The sequence below is a fragment of the Anolis sagrei genome, chromosome 5 (genome assembly GCF_037176765.1).
Source record: "Anolis sagrei isolate rAnoSag1 chromosome 5, rAnoSag1.mat, whole genome shotgun sequence".
Classification (NCBI taxonomy): Eukaryota; Metazoa; Chordata; class Lepidosauria; order Squamata; family Dactyloidae; genus Anolis; species Anolis sagrei.
Window position 1 is genome coordinate 83,330,028 of NC_090025.1, and position 16,298 is coordinate 83,346,325.

At 37.9% G+C, this 16,298-nt stretch overlaps 1 protein-coding gene across 2 annotated transcripts in view; it reads right to left on the reverse strand.

The window, feature by feature from the left end:
• Positions 1-16,298, reverse strand: part of PRKAR2B (protein kinase cAMP-dependent type II regulatory subunit beta) — an 80,752-nt gene that overhangs the window by 8,389 nt on the left and 56,065 nt on the right. For both annotated transcript variants that reach the window (XM_060778375.2, XM_060778376.2), the window contains exons 5-10: positions 8,947-9,053; positions 6,446-6,599; positions 5,029-5,130; positions 3,556-3,630; positions 644-709; positions 203-341 (exon numbers count right to left, since the gene is read on the reverse strand). In XM_060778375.2, the coding sequence (XP_060634358.2) occupies positions 203-341; positions 644-709; positions 3,556-3,630; positions 5,029-5,130; positions 6,446-6,599; positions 8,947-9,053 (643 nt within the window). The remainder of the gene's footprint in view (positions 1-202; positions 342-643; positions 710-3,555; positions 3,631-5,028; positions 5,131-6,445; positions 6,600-8,946; positions 9,054-16,298) is intronic.

The following is a 16,298-nucleotide window of genomic DNA, read 5'->3' on the forward strand; positions in this document are numbered from 1 at the left end:
TGAAGTCCAATTTCCATTCCTGATGTACACCGTAAATATTAAAACCCTACATCAACATAATACCATCTCAAACTCAGTGCAACCAATGAAGCTAAATCTGGCTTTAAAATGTGAGAGTAGTACAGAGGCCTACACAGAGAATTAGTGCTATTTTTCACACTAGGAAAGACAACAATACATACACACAATTGCTTTTAATTACCTAAACACTTGACTGTGCCAAGTGCAAACGCTGAGGCAGCTCGAGGTTTGTTAGTTACAAGAGCAAGTTCTCCAAAATATTGCCCTCTAGTGTACCGGGTAATTTCAACAGCTTCATTTTCATCTACATCCTGTTTACCCTAAGAGAATGGAAATAATAAAAAAATCAAATAGCCTCATATATACCAAACAAAGACTTAAAACCAAGCTGATATTGTTTATTTGGTGATAAGCACTCAACTTGAATCACAACTTGTGTTGCTCTAATTTACAACATTTCAAATGTACAATGTCTCTCTTTTACATCAGTTCCAATTCATGTTGTGAATCTAAAAAGAGAATCTCAATATAAATTGAGATTTTTCTGTACTATTAAAATGTCAAGACATAAAATGTCATAAAATGTCAACATTTATCAGTGTTACATCAATACACGGTCTACCTTTCTTTTCATGGTAATTTTCACTTCTCCAGATTCAATGATAAAGAAACAGTCGGCCATATCTCCCTTTCAAAAAAGAGAGCAGAAACATGAATTAATACAATTATTATTTGTTCTATGTTAGTTTCCTTATAAGCACACAAATAATTTTAAAAAAAAGATTAGTGGGAAATTATCCTTCCCTTTTTTTCATAAACTGAGCAGCTTCCACATCCTATGAAATGAGAAATAATTAACCATACTCTGAGATTGTTACTATCTGACATAATATAGGTTGACCATCCCTTATCTGAAATTCCGAAATCCAAAATACCCCAAAATCCAAAACTGCCCAATGGGTGTCTGAGCTTGTTAAACCTTTGCTTTCTGATAGTTCAATGTACATAAACTTTGTTTTATGCACAAAATTGTTAAAAACATCACACAAAAATTACCTTTAGGTTGTGTGTGAAAGGTGTATATTAAATATAAATTAATTTCATGTTTCGACTTGGATCTCATCTCCAAGATATCTCTTATTATGGAAGTATCTCAAAATACATGTATTCCAAAATTAGAGAATAAATCTGAATTCAAAAACACTTCAGGTACAAAGCATTTTAACTAAAGGATACTCAACCTATAGGGAAATTGGTTGATCGATAGATGGATAGCTTTCATGCAATCTTGAAATATTGCTTTGGGGAAAAGTAGCAGTTTGCCAAAGTTTAAGCTATTCGAAACTAATCCGGAAGGCTTCTATCCAGAGCGTTCTCGCTGAGAATTGTCTTAATATTTTCTTAGGTGCCATAAAAACTAAACAGGCACAGGATGAAAAGCAGCAGTGCCTTCTCTACAGATTTGTTTGCTAACTATTTTCAAGGACTATGCCAAGAAAAAAAAAGATGTTTTATTTTCTCCATCCTGTTCAGAATAAAGAAAGAATACATTTCAAAGGGCAACAGCAGTGAGATGAAGCAGCTGCAGCCACTGAGACAGTAGCATGGCTCATACAGAATATTAAAACATCAATGGGGAAAATGAGGCCTTCCAATCTTACTGGCCTGCAATTCCCAACACTCTTAGACAACATATCCAATGGCTTATGGGAACTCCACTGGAAGATAACATGTTCCTCCTGAGATTAACTATGGTCTTTTTGAGTCACAATTTGGTTATCCTGGTTTGTTAAGTAAAAAGAGAATAAACCACAGTTCAGGTGTCATGAAGAACTGAGGTTAGCTGAAAAATAAAAACAGATTTATTTCTGTCATGCACAAAAGAAAGCAGAGAGAGGAGTCGGTACGCAAGACTGACATTTAGCAGTATCATTCCCTAACAGTAAATCCACTCTTGTGGATAACTTCAAACACAACAGCAGAGCCCTGTAACTTACCAGAAAACGTAGCTGACGTAAAGCCTGTATTTTGCAGCCTGTACTTAAAACCCTATACTTAAAACCCTTTGCAGCCAGTACTTATGTAAGCAAGAATTTGGAGGGGGAGCTAACTTTCTCTTAGAAAGTAGATGCTAAAGAGAAAAGCCAAACTGGTTCAGTAGTACAAAAGTCTAAAAAGGTTACAAAGAACAAAAAAGGAGCCCTGCGTAAACTCATTTTGTTTTACCATACAATTTTAGCCATACGGGAAAAAAGTGAGATCTAAACAAATAAATCAAGCTTTTGCTAACCAAGTTACATATTTTCAAAAATAAACAGAAGAATAGTAAAATTTCAAGTTGTTAATTATATGGTAAAGGGACGTCCTTTCATGGTAATGTATTTACATCACATGGTAAATTTATTTATTTATTTATTTACTGCATTTGTTGACCGCCGTTCTCAGCCCTAGGGCGACTCGCGGCGGTGTACAACATATAAAAACAGTTTACAATAAGGCAATAACACAACAAATATCAACATAACTATCAATAATACAACAATAATACAAATTACACTAAATCATCCGCGCCATCTCATCTTAGAATCATAAACCAATCTCGTAATCCATATTCCGTTCCAGTCGTCATTGCCAATTGTTGTAGCACTTAGTCAAACGCCTTCTCAAATAACCATGTCTTTAGGCTCTTGCGGAATGACATAAGGGAGGGCGCCTGTCTGATGTCTGCAGGGAGGGTGTTCCACAGCTGGGGAACACCTCTAATAATTTGTTTATTGTTCCTCTAATAATTTGTTTATTGTTCCTCTAATAATTTGTTTATTGGTTAATTCAGGGATCCTCAAACTAAGGCCCGGGGGCCAGATACAGCCCTCCAAGGTCATTTACCCGGCCCTTGCTCAGGGTTAACCCAAGTCTGAAACAACTTGAAAGCACACAACAACAATTCTATCTCATCAGCCAAAAGCAGGCCCACACTTCCCATTCAAATACTAATAATTTTATAATTGTTAAAACTGTTCATCATTTTAATTATTGTATTGTTTTTAAGTGTTTTTTGCACTACAAATAAGGTATGTGCAATGTGCATAGGAATTATTTCATTTTTTTTTCAAATTATAATCCGGCCCTCCAACAGTTTGAGGGACTGTGATCTGGCCCTCTGTTTAAAAAGTTTGAGGACCCCTGGGTTAATTCCTGTCATTTGCATTAGCTTGTATTAACCACCAGAATTTTATTTCTCACTGGGAAGTCCAATTCAAACAGAGCACATAGAATTTTTTCAACCCCAATTCTCATTCTTAGGACATGGGCAAAACCTGTACAACCCTCCACATGCCGTTAAGCTACCATTTCCCAGCATGGTCCTTGGCTGCAACGCAATTATACCTAGAAAACTGTATGCTACCCACACCTGAGTTTACAGTTGCTCCTTTACCAATGCAGACTTCTACAAACTGTTCACATGCAAATTCTGAACAACAGACTTATTTACATCTAGACAGTAACTGATTAAAACAAACACATATGATATACCTGAGCAATAATTTGTTCTCCATCTTTGTAGATTTTGGTACCTATCACGTCAACCACTTTCAGCCTTTCAGATAGCTTGAACAAAAGAGAAGACAAATTATGCTAACATACATGCATACTCTCCAAAATTAATTTCAAATTAATGACAAACACATATGTGCTTCTAACACCATTGCTTGTGGACTGGTCATACCTGTGGTGACAGATTGCTGGAATCTTTTTGCTCAACTCCACTACTTGAATTATGGGATGCCAAGAACAGTGTAATGCACTATCCAGGCATGTCGGGGCACGTACCACACTATTACTCCCTCCTTTTGGAAGACGCCCTGAGTTGAGAAGGGCGGGGTAAAAATATTCGAAATAATAATAATAATAATAATAATAATAATAATAATGAAAGTTTTTTTCTCTATTCAGATGAAAGCAGGAATATCTCAATGTACTTAAATAGGGCAAGGAAAAAGCTTCAAAAATGGGTGGAGAGGGGGAGCTAACATTCAGCATCAAATGTTCTTGATGCCCTCCCCAGAAGAAATTTTCCAGCCTGAGGAAAGGCAGGCAACAACAACAACAACAACAACAACAACAAAAACAAGATATAATTGTTTTGTATGGTATGTATAACAAAAGTGGGCTGTTGGAAGAAGGTGAGAGCATGGAAGGATAGAAGTGACTGGGGATCACTTTACATCGATATCACCTTGAAGTGTTGTGAAATAGGGGAGGATATTTTACTAAGAAAGAAAACTGGAGACTAATTTCAGAAAGTCACAACCCTAAACATCACAATTGTCCTCAGTAGGTGAGCTCTGCAATTTCTCATATGAACATGGTATTAAGAAAAACCTATTAAAAACATTATAATAATAATAAACTTTATTTATACCCCGTCACCATCTCCCCAAAGGGGACTCGGAGAGGCTTACATGATAATAATAATATTATTGATACATTACAGCAACATAAAATATAAACAACAAAATGGCATAACAATAAAATAAACCAATCAAGTAAAATAAAGAGTACAAAATAACATAATGAAAAATCAAACACAGTGGACGGGCCAAATGCACAACATAAAATGATAAAACTCTGAATGAGATAGCAATGAAATAGGTATATTTGTGGGGGAGGAGCTTGTAGGGGACTGAAAAGTGGAATTAGACTTTCAATAAGGTGGGGGAAAGTGCAATATGAGGAAAACAGTGTAGGTGAAATAACAGGACTGGACTGGATATATGGTCTACAAAGACAAACATAGCACTTGTTTGTTTACACATATTACACTAAACCTAAAGTAGGAGTAGACAAATTTTAGTTTTTGATGGACTGCACCTCTCATCATGCCTCACTATCAGCTATGAAGGCTTGAGTAAAGAGTAAATGCAGTCCAAAGGTCACAATGTTTCCACCCCGAGCTATATGGAGCAATGACATTAAAATTTCTGAAAAATCAGTAAGTCAACTTACCTCTAAAGATTTAAGGAAGGGCAATGACTCAATAAAGCTTTCATACATTCTTCTCTTTTTGGCATTATTTTTTACAATAATTCTTCGAAATGTTACCCTGTCCTGTAAAAGGAAAAGTGAAACAGTATCAAAATTTGAAGTGTATAATGTGCACGAGCGTGTGTATAGCAATTTGCTGGATTGAACATTCTGAACTGAACAGCCTGGATTCCATTGTATAAATCTTTTGGATCCTTCAGCTTCCATGGGGATCATGGAAGCTTTCAGCCCTGAAAGATCTAGTACACATACCCCCCCCCCCACCCACCCCAATGGCTTCTGAAACGGAGAAAACCAGATAGGGGTTTTTTGATGCCATAGAGGTTCACAAAAGGAAGGCAATCCCAGTTGTCTTGTATTTGAGACAGAAATACACTTCTGGATACTTTCCATTACCATAAGAAATTGAAGTGGGTTTTTTTGTGTCAGGAGCGACTTGAAAAACTACATGTCACTTCTGGTGTAAGACAACTGGCCGTCTGCAAGGACTTTGCCCAGGGGATGCCCGGATGTTTTACCATCCTGTGGGAGGCTTCTCTCATGTCCCCGCTTGAGAAGCTGGAGCTGACAGACAGCAGCTCACCCTGCTACTCAGATTCAAACCACCGATCTTTCAGTCAGAAGTCCTGCCGCCACAAGGGTTTAACCCATTGCGCCACCAGGGGCTCCATAAACAGAGATAATTCATGCTAATATTAATCTATTTGCTTTTTAAATCTGTAAAAAGCATCAAGTTCAAAATAATGCAACCACCTACTAATCAGACCTATAACATTTGTAGTTCATTCCTATGAACATCTTCTAAGAAAAATAACAAGTTCAATATGTTCAGTTGAACTTGCTCCCAGCAAGGCATGTGTAAGATTTTAGCCTTCATTGATGAATTGGTTAGACAATTGTATTGAAAACATAACACTGACTAAACAGTTAACACAAACAACTAGGCAACATGTCTTCAACATATTTGTATTTATTTCATGTATTTTAAAAATATTTGTATTTACTTCACATATTACAAATATCTCTTATAAGATCCTAACCTACCAAGACACAGAGGTATCTTCTAAATCTCAAAAAATGTTTTAGAATTTTTGTTTTTACCCATACATCACTTTATGATGTTTTGTTTACTACACTAATAATAAACTAAATCAACTTAATAATGATAAAGATAATCAGCTTAATCAAATAATTCTTCATTGAAAGATCTAAATGAAGAAAATAGCAGGAAAACGCCCAAAGACAACCGAATGATTTTAAGAGAAACTGAAGTACATGGTGTATTGTGCCCTATGTTAGACTCTTATATCTTTGTAAAAACAGTTTATTTAATTTTCAGACATCAAGAGCAAACTAGATCTGATGGCAAGGTACTTACCAAGCCCCACACAGCACCAGGAGAGGTAGCAATGATTGTAGCTGCTCTAGGCGTATTGTACATTAAAGCCAATTCACCAAAGCTCCCACGGTTGTCATAGGTGCCAACACACCTTCCAACACCCTCACATTTTACATAGATGTCATATGTCCCCCTATAAGACATACAAAGTGCATAAGGAATTGATAGGCCATCTTTTAAAATATGCAATATCTAGGTTAAAAGCAATTAACTTCCATGAATGTGGCATCTCAGATAAAAAGAATTAAGAAAAAAGAAAACAAACACATCTTAAATTAACATGCACATTAGTATCATCTTGGAGCCATATTAAAACTTTTTGAGACTCAGCAATCACATCTTCCTCTTAGCCCAAGCCTTTTTATTTCTGCTGATCTGATTAAAGTTGTTTAAATCACTTTTCAATTGTTTTTGTGGCCTTTTCTTGATGATAACTCCATCCTTCTACGTTTTTAGAATCAAGATGATTCCAGGACGAGTTCTTCAGTTAGAGATGGGTGAATCTGCAAACCTTACAATAACTAAACACTGTAGAAAGGCATTATAAAATAGCTTTGATAAATTCTATAATCCAATTGAAATCAAATATGAATATGATGTTCCAAAATCTACAGATGTAGAGTGGAAATAAAAAAATATTTTAATATGTATTTTTTAAAAAATCAAATCAAATTAGTGATATGAAAACACTATCATTTAGTTTAATTCAGTGAGGGATTTGGAAGATTACATCACATGAAGTTACTATTGGGTTTTCTCTGAAACACTCTAATTATACCATAATTATTATTAATTAAATATGAAGAGAAAACCCTCTAGAGCAGTGCTTCTCTACCTAAGGGTTGGGACCCCTAGGGGGTCATGAGGGAGTATCAGAGGGGTCGCTAAAGACCATCAGAAAACATTTATTTCTGATGGTCTTAGGAACCCCTTTGGCAGAGAAAGCTGAAGCTCTCTCCACCTGTCTTTCTCTTCCTTTTTGGAAACAGACAGCAATCCCACCAGCAAAAACCCTCCTCTGCTGTGATTGGCCAGTCTCTCAGCCTAGGGGAGGGCTGTTTCTGGGACTCCAAGTGGGAAGGGGAGAGCAGGCATGCCTGATGCAAGGCAGCATGGTGTGCATGTGTTGGCAATGGAGAGCATGTGAGGTTCAAGAGAGGCTCACGACAGCAAGTCCCTTCAAGCCATGGGGATTCTGTGTGGGAAGTTTGGCCCAATTCTATCCTTGGTGGGTTTCAGAATGCTCCTTGACTGAACTATAAATCCCAGCAACTACTGCTCCCAAATGTCAAGGTCCAGTGTCCCCAAACTCCACCAGTGTTCACATTTGGGCATATTGAGTATTCGTGCTAAATTTGGTCCAGATCTATCATTGTTTGACCCCACAGTGCTCTCTACATGTAGGTGAGCTACAATTCCAAACCTCAAGGTCAATGACCACCAAACCCTTCCTGTATTTTCTATTGGTCATGGGAGTTCTGTATGCCAAGTTTGGTTCAATTCCATTGTTGGTGGAGTTCAGAATGCACTTTGATTGTGGGTTAACTATAAATCCCAGCAACTACAACTCCCAAATGATAAAATCAACCCCCCCCCCCAACCCACCAGTATTCAAATTTGCGTGTATCGAGTATTTGTGCCAAATTTGATCCAGTGAATTAAAATACATACTGCATATCATATATTTACATTACAATTCATAACAGTAGCAAAATTACAGTTATCAAGTAGCAACAAAAATAATGTTATGGTTGGAAGTCACCATAACATGAGGACCTGTATTAAGGGATCACGGTTGGGAAACACTGCTCTAGAGAAAGTTTTAGTAATTATTCTTAAGCACCTAAATGCAATTAATTGAATTGTAACAAATTGAGCCCACTACATTTTCATACACAATATTTCTTTCAATTGGATTTATGTCATCCACAGATAGTAACACTACCACTACTGTAGATCCCATCCTATGTGATGTTGCAACCTCAGCCCTACTCTGAACCATTATTTATACAGTTCCCAGGTTACAAACATCTAACTTACATACAACTCATAGTTAAGAATGGAGGTGAGAAAACAGGAAGTAAGAGAAGTCTACCCCTAAGAAGGGAAATTCACTCCTGACAGAGTTATCATGGGGAAAAGGTTTCACCACTGAAGCTTTATCATCAATCCTTGTTTCCACAACACCTAAAATGTTCAAAATTTAGTTATCACAGGGACAGAAAGCGAGGTGGAACCTTCTCAACAGGGACACAACCAGCAAAAGAAACACCCGAGAATTGTTAACCCTTCCCTATGCTAACAAAAGCCTACATATGTGTGAGAGAGAGAATGTGCGCACATGCGTGCATGTGTATGTGGCTGGAGTTACACTTAAAACGTATCTGTTCTAACTTATATACAAATTCAACTTAAGAACAAACTTCCAGAACCTATCTTTTGTTTAACTTGGGGACTGTCTGGATATACAAATTACTTACCAGTCAATTACATAGAAGTTGTCACCATCATCACCTTGATCAATGACATGCTCCCCTCCTTCAACCGATTTTTCAAACATGGCATCTAATACCTGAGACATCTGTTCCTGTTAAATCAAAAATATAAAAAGCAGATGAGTTTATTTTTGTTGTTGTTTATTCGTTCAGTCACTTCTGACTCTTCGTGACCTCATGGACCAGCCCACACCAGAGCTCCCTGTCCGCCATCGCCACCCCCAGCTCCTTCAGAGTCAAGCCAGTCACTTCAAGGATACCATCCATCCATCTTGCCCTTGGTTGGTCTCTCTTCCTTTTTCCTTCCATTTTCCCCAGCATCATTGTCTTCTTTAGGATTTCCTGTCTTCTCATGATGTGGCCAAAGTACTTCATCTTTGCCTCTAATATCCTTCCCTCCAATGAGCAGTCGGGCTTTATTTCCTGAAGTATGGACTGAGTTTATGTTGAGATACTATTCTTAAATGAAATAACTTTCAGTGACTGGGGGAAAGCATGTATTTTGAACTCCAATACCTGTTAATTAGAATCCTTCAGTGGCACCATAAGACTATGAGAAGTAAGGAAGACACCACCCTTACAGAAAATAAAATATCCACCCTTACATCAAAGGAAAGATATGTGAGCCTGCAAGGAAGCAAGATTCGGGAGACTGTGATCACAATCAACTGGGTGACTGTAAGGGATGTGTGTGGAGAGGGTGAGGCAGTAGGGAGATTGGAAAGAAATTCAAAGAGAGGAGAGGGGGCAAGGAGGATGAGGAAGGACTGGAAGATTTGTCCTTAAATATGTCTGCTACAAAGACAAAATAAAAGATCATTTGTTAACATTTTAGTAAGCGTGCTGGCTTTTGTATAAAGACTGTCTACCATTTTATTTATTGACCCAGAATGGCATAGAAAGCTTTCACAATGCAAACCAAAACTTTGGCAGTATCCCTTCCCAAGGAAAAGGGTCAGCCAGCACCAGGCATTAATCATGACTAACCTAATTTTAATCAGGACATGAAGATTTGATGATATAGTAAAAGCAATATCCTGCTTTAGAGTTTCTCAACCCACTAAAGCAAGTTTTGAAGGGTGCACAAGGGGAGAAGACAGGAGAAGAAATTGCAAATCTGGGCAAAAAATCTGGATCCAGCAGAACAATATTACCACGTTACCAGCATTAAAATAAAGAAGAAAATATGGAAAGAGCATGCCGCCTATGACGTTTTACCAGTAATTAAGAATCTCACAGTATTATGCCTATATATATGCCTAGTATGGTTTACATAACAACAGTCTCTACTGGAAACATTATTTTCTACAAGCCTTTAACTTTAAGAGCATGTCCCTATCCATATGGGACTGAAAAGATAAACAAGCAAAGAGTATGTTAATTAATTTTCTTTTTCTTAACATTTCTGGGAGCCCTCTATTATATACACTAATTTTATAACTGAAAATGTATCGTCTTTAAAAACACTCTTTTTGGGTTAAATACTGATTCTATAGTATTGTGGTAAATGGTTCAAAAGACAGGGAGGTAGGGCAGAAAAAGAAACTATTTACCATAATACTATAGCATCAGTATTTAACCCAGAGAGAGAGAGAGAGTGAGTCACATGAACACTGAACAGGATATCTGCTAAATCTGAGGGCTGAAATACTTTCTGGACTTCGGGCAACCAAGTTGCCAAGGTCATATAACTCAGACAAGGCAAAACAACTACAAAACCACTACTAGGAAATTAGTCCTTGTTCAACTTTCTTATTTTCTTTTCTTTTCTGAGTGAATCTCATCAAGCACTGCTGGTTGTTGTTATGTGTCCTCGACTCAAGAGACTGGCTCAGCCTTGAATTTAAGCATGAGTTTACAATCTGCAAAGGAGTTCACATGGTGACAGTTGGTGACCAAGTCAAAGAATCAACAGTTGGAGCCAACATCTTTTCATCTACCTTTTCCCCTGACTCCATGTTTGCAAAGAAATCCCTTCCTAGGGTATAACAAGTGCCAGTGCAAATACAGCATGGCAATGGCAACCGTTAAGAAGTGCAAGTCTCTACGATCCTAAAAGCAATACTGAAGCAACCCTGGAACAATTGGGTTGATACTGCTAAACTTCACGTGAAAGATGAAGCTGTCTTGGGAAAAGGCTTCAAGCAATACAGGAAAAACTGAGAATCAATATAGAGAAGAAAGGAAGAGGAAGGAAATAACTACAGAGGCAGAAGGATCCATAGTAAGTGGCAAGAGCCACCTTGGATGCAAGAAGACAGAGGAACATGAAGAGACAGCTATGCAGTGATGGACATCAGAGACCAACAACACAGAGTGGCAGTAGTGGCAGTGAGCAAGCAGCAATGATGATAATGGCACTCCAGCAACAGTGTCAGAGAACAAGAAGGCGAGGGCAGCCTTGGTGCCGCAAAACTTATATTCACCAGTTTGACTCCTGGACAATGGATACTGACAGGAACCTACTCTGGAGGTGATGCTGAGGCAGCCTTGGAACAATTACTGTATATACTCGAGTATATGCCTAGTTTTTCAGTAGTAGTAATTTTTATTGATTAGCCCTTAGGGCATATCACAATAAGAAACAGAACAACAAGGCCTGACAAGACCCGATCACACTCCACGTAGTAAGTTAAAATAAGACACTTATAACAATACAGTAAATAAATAAATATGATAAGACATGATAAAACTGATCAACTGATCAAGCTGAGTATATACACCATCATATTTCATTATCACCCCTACAATTTACCCCAATCAGTCCTACATATGAGGTTCTCAGACGTATTGTTTTGCTTAAGTACAGAGCTGTTTTATATGTTATTTTTCAGCTGTTTTTATAGGCTGAAAAAGTTCCCCTCGGCTATGTTATTTAATATTTTACCCTGTCATTATTTTTATTATATGTATTATTTTACTCTTATTATTATTATTATTGCATTTATTATTTTATTTAATTATTATTATTACATTATTATTTTACTTTATTATTGTTATTATTACATTTATTATTTTACTCTATTATTATTACATTATGTTACACTCTTTATTCTTATTGGAAGGATACATAAGCACATTTATCTTGAAGAAGGTTAGAATCAGAGTTGGACAGTCTTATCTTAAATTACAGTGTTAAGTAAATATTAAAAAAAACATTTAACCTTCTGATGCCTCAATTAATGTATTTTTATTGGTATTTGTTTTTATTTTGAAACTGACCAGTAGCTGCTGTATTTCCCACCCTAGGTTTATACTCGAGTCAATACATTTTCCCAGTTTTTGTAGTAATATTAGGTGCCTCGGTTTATATTCAGGTCTGCTTACACTCGAGTATATACGGTAAGTTGAATTGGCTCTGAACAGAGTCTAAATGAATCTGGAAAAAACTGAGGAGCAATGAATCTCTATTCAGATTTGATCGGAGAGGGGAGGATATATAAATTCATTGTCTGCTGCAATATACATACAACGTTTGTTTTCTTTGCAGGAAGCATCACCAACTACATATGTAGCAAGTGCAAACTGGTAGCTCTCTTGGAAGCAAAGATCAGTGCACTATAGATATGTGTTGCATGTCTTCAATGCATCAGAGAACAGGACGACTTCCTGATAAAACAAAGTAAGAACTGATAATATAAAACCAACAGTAGGAAACTTCCAGTGAAACTGGAAAGGCATATAACAGTTAAAAAAACCCACCCCAGACAAAAGTCACTGTCAAGAGCAGATCGCACAAAATCCTTCCAAATAAACCTTTAGCAGCATAGCAGCAGTAAAAACACTCAAACAGGAAACCAGCAACAAAGAAAACCTCATGTCAAGGAAGGGGAAAAGGTAACCCACCAAAGACAAGAAGAAAAGAAAGGTACTGGTGATTAGGGACTAATTGCTCAGAAGTATAGAGGCACCAGTATGCCAGGCTGACAAGATGAATCAGGAAGTGTGTTATCTTGCTGGCATACGAATCTAGGATGTCACTGACAATGTGCCAAACTCATCAAAAACACAGATCCTTTCTCCTTATTCAAGTGAGTACCAAAAACGCAGCCAAGAACATTTTTGAGCAGTTCACCTATGGCTATGAAGCTTTGCCAGGAAGCTGAAAGAAGGAGTTTTAAGGCACAGGTGGTATTCTCATCAATTCTGCCAGTGAAGGGCAGACAACTAAGCAGAGACAGAAAGATACTAAAAAGGAATGACTAGCTTGTAAATGGTGTTTGACTTTCAGAATTATGTGATTTGAACATATTTTTTTTCAAAAGGAAAAGGAAAGAACAAGGATACTGGCAATCCCAGACTCAATCCAAACCAATAGAAAGGAGTTAGTCATTGGACTCAAAGTAATCAGTACTGTAGAAGGAAATGATCACGTAATGTGAAATAGATGGGAATATTGGCAAACGGATCCATAACTCATTAGAAAACCATGCTCAAAGACTTATCATCAATGACTGCACACAAACTGGAAGGAGAGTTCTGTCCTAGGACCATTACTCTTCAACGGTTTTATCTATGACGGCCCAGAAATTACAACTGGTACAATGGGCGGCTGCCAGGCTCCTTACTGGAGCAAACTATAGGGAGCATACAATACCCCTATTAAAACAGCTTCATTGTCTGCCGATAAGTTGCCAAGCCAAATTCAAGGTGAAGGTAATGACCTATAAAGCCCTAAACAATTCAGGCCCCGCCTTTCTTCACAATTGCATCTCCATCTATGAACCAGTGTGAACTCTAAGATGCTCTGGAAAGGCCCTCCTCTTGCTCCTACCTCCGCCACAAGCACGGTTGGTGGGGACGAGAGAGAGGGCCTTCTCGGTGGTGCCCCCCCCCCCCCGCCTCTGGAAAAGGCCTTCCAAGAGGCCCCATCCCACCCCTCTTTTCATAAGAGTTTCTACACTTGGTGGTTTCAACAAATCTTCAAGAGTGACCAGTACTAGCTCAGCCCAGACCCTGTCCGGACACGACCTAGCCCCCTATTTATTACCCTGGTCATTCTCTTAACAGGCCCCTGGAATAGCCTATTCCCACTTTTGTCATTTACCTATTACAGTACCGTACTCAAATGCCGGTCCCATCTTATTTCAATTTGTATCAGTCTTGACCCAGCCTTTTTAATTGTCCTGACCCATTCCTTTCCATGCCCTAACAAATAGACATGAAGAGCAGGCAGGGTTTTTTTCTTTTAATATTTATGTGTTGTTGGGTAATTCCATGCTTATGTTGCTGTTATTGTTATTTTTTGTTCATGTTGTGACTGTATGTTTTGATGTTGTTGCTTAGAAATCGCTCTGATTCCCCCTGGGGAGATAGAGAGGTATATAAATAAAGTTTTATTTATTATTATTATTATTATTATTATTATTATTATTATTGAGTGGAGTGATTCTTTATCAAGTTTGCAGATGAAATAAAACTGTGAAAGGTGGATTTATTATTATTATTACATTTATTATGTTTATTGTCTATGATTCTATGACTATTAGTATATCAAGAATTTCCTTTGTCAATCAACAAGTTTCTTGCATACAGAAACTCTCTTGTAAAATTGCTTACCCAAATGAATACAAAGCCTCAGGAGAAATGTAAACTGGTGATTTATAGTAGGGATATAACCTAACCTTTTCATTTAATTGTATTCAAACTCAACAGTGGCCTAGATTCAACATCATGTTGACTCTGCTGTGAAATCTGACTTCCTTTCTATCTCCTGCTCTGTTGGGAAAGGTTCACAAAATGGCTCTGAAAGGTTTCCCAGTCCTCTGGAACAAGTTTTGGGGATGCTCATGAGTTTGCAGTGGGAAGTAGAGATTGCTTCCTCCTGCTTCCCAAGGATTGCACTGTTGTCCCAGCAGAGGAGCTGGTCACTTAAATCTGTTCAACATAACTCAGCAGCAGAAATGGGGCTACAAAGTGGAATCCACGACATGTGAGTGTGGAGAAGAGCAAACCACAGACCACTGGCTGCAATGACATCCGAGTCCTGCCACATGAACAATGGAAGACCTTCCTGCAGCAACACCAGAGGCACTCCAAGTGGCCAGCTACTGGTCAAAGGACATTTAATAGAATATTAAGTCTGCAAACTTTGTGTTTTGTTTGTTTGTTTGTTTAATGCAATTACACTGTTTTAGTTCGCTCCTGACACAATAAATAAAAAAATAACTCAACAAAACGGCAGATTTTCTAATGGAGGGATCTTCCAAAAAATTACACACTCATTCAGCCTTGTCTTCACTAGACTGTTCAAATAAGCAGTTTTGAATTCATGAACAAGTAAATTACTGTCTAGTTGTTCAAACTGTCCACTGGTAGCAAATGGATTATTTAACACAACAGATGTCAACAGTATTTGTCAAAGCCTCAGAAAGTACAGCTGTTTCAACAAATGAAGTCCAAAAAGGTTACCAGTAATTACTGGAGATCTCTTATATGTAAGGAAGAGTGGTGGTTCAGCCATCACCAAATCATAACCTAGATACCTCAAAACACAAAATGAAAATAAAGGAAAGAGCAGGAAGTTCTCAATACAAATTCCTACACATGCTGAAGGGGAAAACACAGTTTCCAGTTCAAAATCAAAGATTGCTTTTTGAAAAAAAATTGTATTGAACCCAGTAACACTATATCTGAGTGGACACACACTGCTGCCCCATATACTAACTGGAGGAATAGGTTGGCCTTGTAGAGTTCAAGGGAGCAATCAGTCCTGCCTTATACTGGAAAGCATCATTATGTCAAAGTCCTGTCCACCAGAATACTGTTGAACAATGTACACTGTATCATAGTCCAAAGCAATCCAAGGTCATCCAAAATAAGAGTGAGACACAAGAGTAGTCCAAAGTCCTTTCCAGAACGTTCAAAGCCAAGAAATCTCACCAACATCAAGACTGCAAGCCACACACCAAAGTCAAGTTCCAGTCAGTAGTTCAAGAGTTCCCCAACAAAGATTCAAGCTGTAGCATTTGCACCGACATTGCTTCCAGCACCTAGCCAATCCAGTCTCCAGATACTCATGCCACTTTCCTAAGTGATCCCTCCTGTTGACCCTCTTCTCAGTCAATCAACTGGATTGCCACAGTTGAATAGCATCAGATCTTAATTGCAGCCTAACTGGAATACTTAGTTCCTAGTTTGCTTCCTCAAACCTCTGATTCTACCCTGACTTTGTATCCCTATCTCTTTGGGGCTGCTACTCCTGCTCTACAAAGTCTTCAGTGTCAAACTGCATGTGTTGCTGATCCATGTTTGCCCCAACTCAGATGCTGGGCAAAGAAACCCTTACCCCTAATCATCATAAGCCATGACAATTTGCTGGTAAATTGGCAGATAAT